The 14,201-nt window shown below is 39.3% G+C and overlaps 1 protein-coding gene across 6 annotated transcripts in view; it reads left to right on the plus strand.

Moving 5' to 3' along the window:
• Positions 1 to 14,201, plus strand: part of Dip2c (disco interacting protein 2 homolog C) — a 391,262-nt gene that overhangs the window by 326,544 nt on the left and 50,517 nt on the right. For 3 of the 6 annotated variants that reach the window (XM_021215980.2, XM_029547701.1, XM_029547703.1), the window contains 4 exons: positions 1,404 to 1,518; positions 3,099 to 3,300; positions 6,903 to 7,012; positions 8,302 to 8,382. In XM_021215980.2, coding sequence (XP_021071639.1) covers positions 1,404 to 1,518; positions 3,099 to 3,300; positions 6,903 to 7,012; positions 8,302 to 8,382 — 508 coding nt within the window. Of the gene's footprint in view, positions 1 to 1,403; positions 1,519 to 3,098; positions 3,301 to 6,902; positions 7,025 to 8,301; positions 8,383 to 14,201 lie in introns of all 6 variants that reach the window. The other 3 variants (XM_029547700.1, XM_029547702.1, XM_029547704.1) reach the window with 1 other exon arrangement.

Consider the following 14,201-nt stretch of genomic DNA (forward strand, 5'->3'; position numbering starts at 1 on the left):
CCTCCCTCCCTCCCTCCCTCCCTCCCTTGCCTGACACCTAGCAAACACTTGGCAAATGTTAGTTACATTGGATCTTTTTTTGTAGCTCCTGAGCTTTCTGGTGCTGTAGAAGAAATCAGAAACTCCTCTAGATGCAGTTTCATCTTCAAGAACTAACAGTTCATAGGCACATGGCTGTACCATTGCCAGCTTTAAATTATCTTTAAAACTATAGCCTAGACTCATGATACCTGCATTACCTATGTAAGACCTACACAAGATGAAGCTAGTTTACAATTCCAGCATGGACTGGCAAGGGCTCCTGAGGCTCCAAGCCAGTGTTTCTTAACCTGTGGGTCGAATAACCCTTTCACAGGTATCACCTAAGGCCATTGAAAAACACAGATATTTACATTGCAATTTATAGCAGTAGCAAAATTATGGAGTAGTAAAAAAATAATTTCATAGTTGGATGTCACCACAACATGAGGAGCTATATTAAATGGTTGCAGTATTGGGAATGTTGAGAACCACTGGTCTAGGCCTAATTGATAGTTGATGGCTAGCTGCTGAGAGAGGGCGGGTTAGTTTACTTTTGGAAGAGGATAGCTACTGGCAGGTTGCCCACGCCTCAATGACCCCATACCTATGTGCATATGGGAAGCACTAATTGAGGGTGTGTGTTTTAAAACAACAAAAAAAGACATGAAATTGGGAAAGAGATGTGTTGTGTGTAGGGAAGGCAGGTGGATAGAGAGTAGAATGGTGGATATGACCAATGTACTTTGTATACATACATGAAACTTTCAAAAAAATTAAAAAGTAATAACTTGAGGGGGGGAAGAAATTGGAAACTGGGAACCTATTTGTAAAAGCAGGAGTGTATCATAGAAGTTTTCAGTGGCTGCATTAGTGTGGTAACCATAGAAAGGCAAATTTGAGCAAAGAACCATTAGTTGCAAGGAAACTTTATGCTGCTGTGAAGTGGGCTACTTTAGAGTTGCAAACTCAAAAGAGACTGATACTTTCTCCAAATACTAGCTAGACCTTGCACTGGTCATACATAAACTCATCCTTCAGTCAGCCAGCCTTTGGGCAGCTGCAGTCGAGTTAACCCCTGCCCCCAAAAATGGCACACAAACATAAGATTGTAAGTAAGTTTACTATTTTCTGTGGGGCTGCATTTATATCTGGTTTTGACTGTATATTGGGTACACCTGTAACCCAATCACTAAACCTAAGAGAAGACAAATAACCTTCAAGTGTTAGGTGTGTATTGTTTCTTTTCATCCTCAGCCTTAGTCTACAAGTAGTGTGAAGTCATCTGAGATTTGAGTAATTAACCTTAATTATGAGAGTCCACAAGAGTCCATGGAAGCAGGTCTCTGTCCCCTGCTCACCCCAAGTTCCATCTGTTCTTGCAGGATAGCTGTGTTCTCAGTGACCGTCCTTCATGATGAAAGGATAGTGATTGTGGCTGAGCAGAGGCCGGACTCCACAGAGGAAGACAGTTTCCAGTGGATGAGCAGAGTACTCCAGGTAGCATGCCTGTGTCTCAAGCATTTATGTAGTTCTGTCTTTTCTCATTCACTATAGGATTATGGCCCAACCTTTGCCAACCATTCCTTTGCACATATGCCCATATTCTGTTGTCTGATTGGAAATTCTATAGTGTCCAGAAACAAACTGAACAGATGAATTGTAGATGAAGTCAGGAACTGCAAAACGACTTAGCAGTTTTATTGGAGGACAACAAGCATGTGTTATGACAATCATGAGGATATATACTCTTTTCTACACCCTTCTCCCCTTTTGAATTATTTATGGTTTTCCAGTAGTTGTATGTGAAATCATGCAGCCTTTTTAATGTAGTGAGAAAATCATCTCTTCATTTAGCCTTCATGCAGAGTACTGCACATACATGCATACTTTGTATATTATAGACAGTAGATAATTTCATAATTTTTATTTTTATTGAAAAATAGAGATTTTTTTCATTCAATATATTCTGATCATGGTTTCACTGCTAACACCTCTTCCCAGGTCCTCTCTATCTCCCCACCCATCCAAATCCACATCACACACACACACACACACACACACACACAGACAGACACAGAGAGAGAGAGAGAGAGAGAGAGAGAGAGAGAGAGAGAGAGAGAGAGAGAGAGAGAAACTGAGACAAAAAAACAGATTCAGAGAATAAGCACAAGAGATATAAACACAGATACCAGCACACACGCAAATCCTCTAAAAACACAAAATTGGAAAACATAAAATATTCACAAAAGACCTTTATGGTAAAGAACAAAAATTGCCTAAACAAAGCTTTTTGAGAAAAAAAACCTTCAAAAATACTATTGAGTTCATTATGTGTTGACCATCTACTGCTTGGTATGGGGCTTGTCCTTAAGCATGGCTTGCATACCTAGTAAGACTCCATTGGAGAAAATCAATTTTTCTCTTGTGACAAATTTTTCTTTTGTGAGTGTGTGTGCACACAAAGTTTTTGTGCATGCATTTATTTACAAATGCTAGATATAGTGGCTCATTCCTGCAATCCCAGCAAAACTGTAATTTCTGTAATCGCTGTAATTTCAGAGGCCGAGGTGAGAAAAGGACCATTAAAGATCAGCCTGGGCTAAAGTGCGAACCCGTGTCTCAAACAAAACAAAACAAAAACAAAAGCCAGGAAAACAAAAAGGGGGGAGAATGGGAGAGAGAGCTGGGTGAGTCAAGTAAAGTTCAGTCCTCAGAAGCCATGTAAAAACAGCCAGGTACAGTGATCCTATTGCTGGAAAGGCAGAGACAGGCAGGTCCTTGGGGCTCTCCTCTCTGTCCAGCCAGCCTAGCCTAATTGCAAATTCTGAGCCAATAAAAAGACCCTTTCTTCAAAAAAGATTAAAAAACAAAAACAAAATAACTAAATAAAAGTGGACAGTACTTAAAATCCAACAGCAGAGGTTGTCCTCGGTACAGTAAACACATGCATTTGTGCACATGTACACACATACACTCCTATACCCCCATCACACAAAAGACCTAGACAAATACATTATGTACTGTTTCTATTTTTATTTCCTATTTTAAAAATAACTGCCCCTTTCTTCTTTTTTCAGGCAATTGACAGTATACATCAAGTTGGAGTTTATTGCCTGGCCTTGGTACCAGCAAATACCCTTCCCAAAACCCCACTTGGTGGCATCCATTTGTCAGAAACAAAGCAGCTTTTCCTGGAAGGGTCCCTTCACCCTTGCAATGTCCTCATGTGCCCACACACCTGTGTCACAAATTTACCGAAACCTCGGCAAAAGCAGCCAGGTATGCCATGGATCCCTGAATAGTCTGACATAGCCTTGTGTGGGTTTCATACGCTATCTTCTATCAATTGCAGGCTGAGGAGGGGCTACATCTAAGAGTACTGGTAATCCTCTGCACTCATGTTCTCCACACAGTGCACACTCCAGATAGACCATTCTCCTCACAAGGCGTGTTTGCACCTTGATGGCTAGGATGTAGCAGGTCTGCTGGGACAGTGAGTACTCAGGTAGTCTGTACAGCGCATGTGGGAAGAAGTGATCTGTAGCTTTCTTGTTGGGTAGTACTTCCACTGGAATTGGTTCTACACAGTCACCTATTGGTGGCCCTACACAAACTCCTTAAGGTTCTAGTATATAGAATCAGAGTAATATACCCTTACAGGTTTTATGTGGTTAATTTAGGAGTAAAAGCAGTAGGTTATGGGATAACACTTTGAAAACTGAGGAATTCTATTTATTTCTAACTGAGACTATTATCTTGGTGCCTGACAGATTGAGAACACATTACTCTTTATCTGGCATGATTCTTAGTTTCTAAATCAGTCACATACTACTAGATCACACACACTTGTCAGTGAATTTGTCAGAATGTGATAAATTAGGAAATAGGAACTCTCCTGCTAACTTGATAGCATGGAGGCTGGTATGTACAGACCAGACCAAAGTTAGACAAATATGATATCCATGTAGCATCTTGATCTCTGTTTCGTGTGGAAGGTGCAGTGTAATGTAAAGTGTCTTGAAAAGTCTGTCTTCCTTTCTTTCTTTCTTTCTTTCTTTCTTTCTTTCTTTCTTTCTTTCTTTCTTTCTTTCTTTCTTTCTTCCTTCCTTCCTTCCTTCCTTCNTTCTTTCTTTCTTTCTTTCTTTCTTTCTTTCTTTCTTTCTTTCTTTCTTCCTTCCTTCCTTCCTTCCTTCCTTCCTTCCTTCCTTCCTTCCTTCCTTTCCTCCTCCTCCTCCTCCTCCTTTCATTCTGCAGACTGAACTCAGGGCTTTACAAGTGCTAAGCAGTATCTTGTCTTTTTCCTTTTTTCTATCTTACCCTCCTCCTATCCTGTCTTACTCCCTCCCCTTCATGTCCTGTATAGCAGCTAAGCTGAGGCACTATGACCTGTGTGGATAAGTATCTCTAGATTTGCTGATGACCTGTAATGTCCCCAGAGGCCATTGTTCTGGCACCTCATTTTCTATATATATAGTGAGGGAATTAAGCCAGATGATTTCAGAATTCCCTTTTGAAGAAACATTTAAAATTATTGCGAAAAGGTATTACTGGAGCAAACATTGACTATAGCTACATAAGTGTAAAAGTTTTGCAATGAGCTGCAAAAAGAGTCCTTAAAATACAGGTTCATAGACAACAAAGTTGTTTTTTCTCATGGGCAAGTCATTTATTCAGTTAATAGTAGTGTTAGTTTGATTAAAAACCTGAGTGCAGAAGTGTTGAATGTCTTCTAAGCCATTGGAAAAACTAGCAACAGTCCTACACCAGTTACCAGAACAGACAGAGATCCCCAGCTACAACTTCCCCTCATGACATTCTATCAGAGCAGCTAAAGAGCACTGAGGAGTCCCAAGTAAAGTGTCCAGCAAAAGGGGAAGAAACTTAATTCTTCTGCCAAACTGAATTTAGCATGGGCTCCTGAATGTCTGTAGAGGATGGATGACCTTGTGCTCTACGCACACAGTCAGCCAAAGGATGGGCAGGTGTTGGAGTGCTTTGTGGTCTGAGTTAGCACTGTAGAAGGTTTTCATGGGGAATCCAGAATAGTGGCCATTGTGTTTGTCATGGTAACTGGCCCATTCTAAGCCTTGTTCTTTGCCACTGTATACATTAATGTGAATCTCATCTTTTTATTTTATATGTCCCCTAATTTCCTGGTTGAGCTGCAAGACACTCAGCTCTTTGTGATAGTAAATAATGAGTGTGTCTTGATTAACATAGAACTTAATCACCAGACATTTAATAGCAATTTGACTTAGCAGATGCCAACTTAAATTTCATCAAAATAGAAATTAAGTAAAAATTGATCATGCTACCTTTGTTGTTTTATGCTGTGATTTTTTTTCTGTTTATGGATATGCTGTGTTTTTCTTTATGCGTGTTCACATGTACGCTTGAGTGTGCATGAATGTGAAGACTTGAAGTTGATGTGTTTTTAACCACTTACCACCTAATATGCTGAGGCATGGGCTCTTGCTAAACTTAAAGCTTTGTTGATTCAGCTAGTCTAGCTAGCTAGCTTTTTTCAAGTTGTCTTTGCCTGTGTTGTCTACATCCTGTGCATTGAGATAACGGGGGGCTGCCTTGCCCACCTAGCTTTTTACATGGGTTCTGGGGACTGAACTCCACACTCCACTGTTCACACTTGCATAGCAAGTACTTTACCCACAAATTCATCATCTTTTCAGTCCTTGGACTGTAATTCATGTATTAAATCTCTTTTTCTTCTCTCCCTTATCCTCTGTACCCTCACCCTCTCTATCTTTCTCTCTTTTATACACACGAACACACACACACAGAGAGAGAGAGAGAGAGAGAGAGAGAGACATACAGACAGAGACAGACACCTACCGTCTAGAATAACTAACCTTTTCCTGTTAAATATAGTCCTTCATTTGTATGTGTGCATTTAATGAAAAGATGTGACTGGCGTGTTAGGTTTCTAACAGTCAGTTAGTTGTTTCTGCAGTTCTTTAAGAAGTTTCTGGGTCAGTGAAATGGCTCAGTGAGTAAAGTGCTTGCTGTCAACTCTGAGCCTGACATTGATTCCCCCAGGATCCACATGATAGAAGGAGAGAACTGACTCTAGCAAGTTGTCCTCTAACCTCTACACTCACACTGTACCATGTGTGCATGTATATGCACAAGTAAATAAGTGTAATAAAATTTTTTTATGAAAAATATTTTTAAAGAAATTTCCTTTTTCTATAATTGAAAAAGAAAGGTATTGGAAACATGTCTGATGCTTCTCTTTCAAACTGCTGTCTTGAACTAGGGAAAGAAAGCTCATTGAGCTTGAAGCAGTGGAGTAGAAAAAACTTTTCATTTAATAATGCTTTCTGGGTTCACTCTTCTACATCTCATTGTGGGCCTCTATCATGTCCCTTTATGAGTATTCTCTGAATCTATCCCAAGAGGTAAATGTGTTAAAATTTTCTTGGTTTGAGTCAGCCCTCATTGTAGATCACAATCCCAGAAAAGACACGAGATAGCTTAGAAGTCTTCCTCGGGGAGTGCACCCTGGATTTACACCCTGTATTTATCCTTGGTACAGCTTTTATAATCACCTCTGAGTATGCATTATCACCTGTTGGCTTCACATTAGACAACAGAATCATCAGCATACAGGATGCTAAGGGATTCTGTGTGTGTTGAAGACATTACTGTTGTGTGCCCTCATCCAGATTTCATTTTGGCCATCACAAGCATATCAGTGATTTCTCTTAGAAGAACGATTTGAAGCTGGGTCTTTCAGATAATTTACTGAAGTTAATTCTTTACTAATTGGGTAAGAATCCTGTTAAAAACAATTTCACTTCTGTCTCTAAGGTTGTTTTTTTTTTTGTTTGTTTTTGTTTTTTGTTTTGTTTTTTTTCTTCCAGAAATTGGCCCTGCCTCAGTGATGGTGGGAAATCTAGTATCTGGGAAGAGGATTGCCCAGGCTAGTGGTAGAGACCTGGGTCAGATAGAGGACAATGACCAGGCCCGGAAGGTGAGAACCGAGGTCAGAACTCATGTTATTCCCTTAACTCTAGAACTATGTTAACTATTTGTAGACTCACAAAGTGACTGTCCTGAGTCTTCACTGAGTCAGTTCCACATCTATTGCTGATTTCATGTCTTTGATGATCCTACCCCACCTCCCTATTTGTCATTCAGTAGAGTTCATGGTCTTATAAGGGGAGAATGTTACGGGGGGGGGGGGCATGAGGTTTTAGGAAAGTTTAGCATGCTACAGAAATGAAGTGATATCATCCACATGAGCAGGGCTGAAGCGAATAGTAGGAAACCATGGATCTTCACCACTTGCTTCTTTCTGTGGATCCCCACCTCACCAGCCCTCATTCCACACTGCCTCATAGTGGCCTTGGGGTACAGTGTTTTGTCTTTTGGTTGGTTGGTAGCAGCTAGATTTTCTTACTGCAGCTTACAGAGCAAATATCTAGCTCCTCTCCACCCACACAGCAGAGCTCATAACTTGCCTATGTATTTCTGATACCCATTGTAACATTTCAGCTCTGACAATGCTTAGCACTCCCTGTTTCCCACAGCCCAAAGGTAGATCCATTCACTATGGGCTACTAAGGAATGTGACAAAATCATTTAAATACTGCCAGTGTAATAACATACAGCAATTTCTTCATTAAAAGAACTTGATCATCACACTCCCCTCACGAAGTACATGTCTATTAAGAAAAGATGGAGTGTTATATGGATATTTCCTCTCTCTTCATATGAAATGGGGCTGTCCTTTTTATTACATTCTAAATTAGTTTGATGCATTTAATCTATGTAATTTGCAGTGCAATTTAATAATACCAGAGAATGGTATTCCACAATCACAAATTTAATAGAAGCTGCTTTTTTAAAAAAAGCTAGATTTGATTCTTGCCCTGCATATCACAGAAATCAACATTGCATATTCTGGCAGCCCCAGGAGGAAAGATGGCTGCATGTTGGATGATCATACCTATAGGGGCCCAACTCCCCTCTCTCTCCCTTGGGCTGACTTGTAGAGAACTTGCCTAACTAAGGGTACTATAGCTGTCCTTGGAGCTGTCCATCTCAGTCAGATGCACTGAATGCTAAATAGCAGCAGGGAAAGCCAAGTTCTTGCTTATTATGTTGGTAACATATTTGCCAGAATTTTTAAAATGTAAATATGTCCTTATATCTTTGTGTAGGAATGCATGCACTCAAATAATTTATTTTTACTTAAATATTGAGATTGCCTAACCCAGACTCCAGTGGCATGACCCTGATATCCTTCTTTCATTCCAGTTCCTGTTCCTCTCAGAGGTCTTACAATGGAGAGCACAGACCACTCCAGACCATCTTCTGTACACTCTGCTCAATTGTCGGGTAGGCTCCAGTACTTAGAGCTCATGTTTCCTAATGGCTTACTTCAATAATCTGAACTTTTTTCCTGGGAGGTCACCTCCTTTTATAATATTCCCAAAAACGACTTCTCTCTTTTACTTAACAGAAGTAACATTTGAGGGGGTGGGTATTTCAACTCAGAGGTTAAGGTTCATCATTATGGAGGAAGTCATGGCATCTGGAACTTGGGGCAGCAAATCACACTGTATCAGCAGTCGGGAAGCAAAGAACAAAGCAACAAATGTACACTTGTTAGTGCTCTCATTTTCTCTGCAGTATTTCTACCCAAAATGAAGAGGTTAATGGTACCTACAGTAGAAGACTAATGCAGTCCTAGGAGATGGTTATATTCTTATTATAAACAAACTTGTTTAAATATAAATGGCTTAGTGGCAGACTCTAGGGAATGAAATCATTTCTACTTTATAAATTTTTGTTTAATTTCACATTAGAAATTCAAACTCTTCCACCTTAAAAGCACTTACAAGTCAGAATTTAAATATAGTAGCAAATATTAACAATAGAAGTTACATGCAAAGCTGTAATTTGGCTTTTAATGTTTGATTGTTTTTAACTTTATACTTTGGAGCTAAACCTTGAAAAATAGATAAGTAGTTGGATCCTTGACAAGTACAGGTACATAAGTCTACAAATCTGAGGCCATTTAGGATTCCTAATTATCAAAGTCTTGATTGTTCAGAGGTTCGGCTTGTAGCTGGCAGGGTTTCATTGTGTTTCTCTAACTACATGTACTTGGGTATCCTTCACCTTACTCTGTCATAAAAGTCCTTATCAGCTTCAAAGGTATCCTTGAAATTTCCCTTTGTGGAGTCATGAGGGTTCCTCATACACTACATCTGCTCACAACCTTATCCAGGGAGAGTCCTTGGAGACAACTAAGAGCATTTTCCTATTGTCCCCCTGTTCTCTGAATGTCTAACTGAATACCTCCCCTCTGAGGGGCACTCTGTGTTCACAGCCTACCTCCTCCTTATATATGGTCACATGGCCATTTGGTCATAGAGCCCGAACTTTGAGAATTCAGAGAGCACATGCCCATGCATCTGACATGATTCCTCTCCTCTCTATAATGTGGGTTCTGGATATTGAATGTGGACCTCTCAGCTCCCAGGTCTGTGAGCATATATACCTTTACCTGCTAAATCATCTCTCTGGTCCCAGACTTCCATTTTTCATCTTTTTCACTGAATCCATCACATTTAGACATGATGCCTTTTACTTAATACAGATTGCCATTTTCATCTTCCTTCACATCTGTGATACTTTTATTTCCCTTTAATGTCCTCTTCCTTGACTCTCTGCATATGGTGTTTTCCTATATAAGGTCCACTTGTCTTTCCTTTGTCCACAGCCTACATGGCTCTCTCTTCCAATATTGCCTCCAAAGTGTTGACTAGAATGTATTGTCTTAACTATAACTGACCTCCTTTTCATTGGGCATAATATCTTTTCAGAACTTTTCATGAGTATAATCTCTTCTCTTTCTTTAATTTGCCTAACACTGCCATCGTGATTATATTCTGTACAAACTGTCAACAGAACAAGTCATATATGAATCACTTTTAAACTCCTCTTTTATCATTGACTAATACCATTTTTGAAAGATGGCTAAATCCCTGTGTTCACACTTTATGGAAGTCTCAGTAGGGGTGCAAGAGTAAGTAGATCCTTGTAGACACAAAGATTCAAACTTGATGGCCCCTTAAAGTGATGTCATCCAACCAGTGTGATCTTGGAACCTTTGTCTACAATTCCCCCTCTCCACAGTGCACAAACTGCTCATCTTCACTTCCTCTCCCATCTCTGCACTGCAGACTCTGCTCCTTCCCAGCTCTTTACACACACCCACTCACCACCCATCATACTGGTGCCCACTGCAGGGCATGGGAGGCCTTGGGTGCTTTTCTTCCTGCCTGGGCACTATTTTTAATAGTTATAAATTTGATTTTTTTAACTATCTTTTTTTTTTTTTTTGATGGTGGGTCTTTTAAGATAATTGAAACACTTGACTTCATTTAGTGTCCATTCATATAACTGTGCCCTTGGCAACTGTAGTAATTAGGTCTGAGGTGTGCAAGATTGAAAGTTGGAATAGTGCATATTAAAATGATCACTAATAGACAACTTTCTGTCTCAAATCATGCAGAATATCTTTTTTGTTGTTGTTTTTACCAGACAACTCATTTAATTTTTTCTTTTGTTTATTTGTAGTATTTATAGTCTCAAAATGTGAATTTTGTTCCTTAATTGTTTTAGATATTAAAATAAAACCTTAAAATGGTATCAAATTTACAGTCGGTGATCATGGAGTTTGTTTTAGAATGCATGCTATCACATGGATTTCTCTGCATGATTAACTTGTCATGAAAACTCTCTCATAACTTATTTTACAAGACAATTCTAACATGCTGAAATAACATTACCTAGAAACCTACTTTTTTAATCCAGTGGTTTCAGAATAGAAATAAATTTTTCCTGTGAATGTTGATGAGGACGTTGGAAAATGATCTGTTACCTGAGGCTAAATGATTAATACTTCATGGAAATATTCACTTGGAACTTGTGTTCTTAACAAATAGTGCTTGGAAAAATGAAACATGTCCCTGAAATTGATAGCATTTCTGCTGTAGTAAAAGATTATATTAAAATCTTCACAGTGAATAGAGGCTAGAGAGACTCAGTCAGTAAAACAGTTACCTTATAAGCATGAGGACACAAGTTAATTCTGGATATACACAAGGGAGACTTGGGGGCGGGGGGAGATGAAGTGCTCATAATCCCAGTTATGGGAAAGTAGAGAAAGGTGGATCCCTAAGTTCAAGGTCACTGCTAGACCTCTTCTTTAAAAAGGTGGGCGTGGACAGCACCTTATAGGTGAACTATGTCTGAGGTTGCCCTCTTGCCTCCATGTACAAATATGATTAATGCTCTTATCTCTGAGCACAAACATGTATCCTCACTACATGAACACAAACACACTAGGCTATTAAAGAGTCAGTAGCAATGAACTTGTATCACATTTACACCCATTACATGTCATATTCAACCTTGCAATCTCATATGGTAATTGACATGCAAGCTACCAACCTACTATGAGTTACTCTTCAGGTAATGTAGGGAGGGGTCATGGGAGATAGGGATCTCAACATGTACCACACTTCCAGTGACCCAGTGAGGGGGTCCACTGTTCAGGGGAAGACAGTGTTTATTCAATATGTTCTTTCCAAGCAAGGGGTTACCCATTTGGTGATCACCTTATCACATAGCCATATCTATGGAGCAAAAATTTATGTCAGACTTACAATATAAGAGTCTAGGTCTTTCCCACATAGCAACTTCTGAAGGGACTTGAGGAAAATACTGATGAGTTTCAAATCTCTGTACATGATAATTTCAGATCGCAGTCACCACAAAGCATATTTCTCTCTACCCATTATCACAAAATGTGATGGGTTTTTATATGAACTCCCTTGACATGATAAAGGGTATTTGGAAACTTTTAGAATTTTATCAAAGATAAAAGACAGCATGTGAATTAAGTTTCACATTTAGTTAAAAGCTTGTTGGTAGGAATTTTTAGTAGCTAGAATTAAAGTGTGTTTTCTAAGAAATCATTGATTGGGACTAATCCAAACTTCTCAAATCTCAGAACCAAAGAAAAGAGGATGGGTTTGATGAGAGGACAAATTGTGGGCTTTGTCTTATTAATAACAGCAGGTTCGTCCTTTTTTTGTTGCTATAACAAAGTCTATAAGACAGATAATTTTATTTTTTAAAGTTTATATTGGCTTATAGTTCTGGGGATGCAAAGTTGAGAGGTCATGTCTTATAATGGCTTTCTTGCTGACCAAATCCTGAGACAATTCAGAGTGTTCTGTGGTAAGAGGAGAGAAGGACTGGGTATCTGTGCTGGTTCCATCTGCTTCTCAGAACCCACTGTGATTCCACCATGGAGCTTCCATTCTAGTGACATTATGTAATCCTTCTCTGTCCTGAAGCTTTACCTCTAAACACTGATCTTAAGTTTCCAGCATTCTAATCTCTCACATTTGGGATTAAATTTTAACCCATGGTACCTTGGAGAAAATTCAGACCACATTCAAGCTATAGTAGCAATATACTTTAGCTCTTCTGAATGTGGAAGAAAGTTGTAGCTAATAAATGAAGAGAAATTATAGCTGTCTTAGGCAGAGACAGGCATACAGTAACAGTAGCATGGTAAGGCACTCCCCCTTAATAGATGTTCTTAGTAGGGATAAATGGATTCACCAATCCTGCCAGCTCTCTTCTGAGGCATATTTCCAGTATGCTATGAAGCTCATCCTCTGTGTATGATCATAGGTAGTATGCTGCTTTTCCTCATAAAGAGACTACCCATACTCCAGTGTCAAGGATGGGTTTGATGAGAGGAGCCTTACCATCAGATGTGCTTTTATATTTTTCCCCCATAAGTGCTTTGAAGAGTTCAATGAGCTTTAAGTCCAGGAAGGTGTGTGTTTTGATTTATGCTAACAGACATGACCATGAGTAAATGCTCAGAGGAATGTTTAATCTTGAAGGCACCAAATTACAACTTTTAGTCTGTATTTCTTAGACTCCTATCACCCCATACACCTACACCTAGTCAGCATCTTTGCTGCACTCTGCTCTCACTGGTCTCCTTTACATACCAGTTTGATACAAAGGAATGTGTGTTGGTGACAGATCAGTTTAGAGACTCTCAAGTTACGCTTCTCTAATATCAAACACTGGTCACAGCATTAGTAATTGTCTGAAGGCTGACTTGGCTGTTACCTGGCCCTGCCATTCCTAGTACCATTCCTCCCAAGACTGCAACTCAGCTTCATAGGGTTCACTGTGATTAAACAGTACTGGTGAATGCTTTGCTAAATATGAGCTAAGGGTATGTGTTCCTTAATGCATTATAAAGTACTCTACTGCACATCCCATCAGAACCTGCCTTCTCATCCATATGTCTGTCTGTGACGTGTGGGACAGGAATTCAGTGTGTTTTTCCAGACACTGCTCCCTAACAGCCCAGAGGCTCTGAGCATTGTGGTCCACACAGGTGTTTTCCATATGGCAGTTCTCCTAGCAGCTCATTAAGGATCTCACTTTCACACATATCTTTCATTTAGGAGTTTCAATCCCTGAGTCTTGGAAGCTCATTGTATTATCCTATGACTACCACAAGCCCCCACATCCTTCTTTTAAACAATGTATGTAAATGTTATAACGTTAGCCCAGATTGTCCATGATAACTTTTCATTCTGCTTCTCTGATCTTTCTCACCCATAGACTACCAGCTAGAAATGTCCATTGCCTTAAAAAGCAATATTTTAAAGTTGCTGTAGACAGTGATCTCCTTACACCTCTGATTACTGCAAATGAGCTATATACATTGTATCTCAGGAATATTTTTAAAGTTAGTTGAATGTAATTTCTGAAGAGAGTTTACCTCCTTTTTTCCCACTTGTTTTTAAAATAGGTTTCTACTATGCAGTACAGGATGCCTATAAATAGCCTAGGCTAACCCCTATCCTCCTGCCTTAGCTTCCCAAGTGCTGGGACTGTCGGCATACACCTAAATGTCCTGCTCTAATGCAGTTTGTTCAGTTTTTTTCATTTTTTGTTTTCTTCACAATGTAAATACTGAATGGTATACATTCTGGTATTTCTCAGTGCCTATCCTACACAAATCTTTCCTGGTAAGCCTCTTTTGAGGTGGCCTAGGATATTTTCTTTCTGTTTTTGATTTTTTTTTTTTTTTTTTTTTTTTT

Source organism: Mus pahari, chromosome 16, assembly GCF_900095145.1.
Source record: "Mus pahari chromosome 16, PAHARI_EIJ_v1.1, whole genome shotgun sequence".
Classification (NCBI taxonomy): Eukaryota; Metazoa; Chordata; class Mammalia; order Rodentia; family Muridae; genus Mus; species Mus pahari.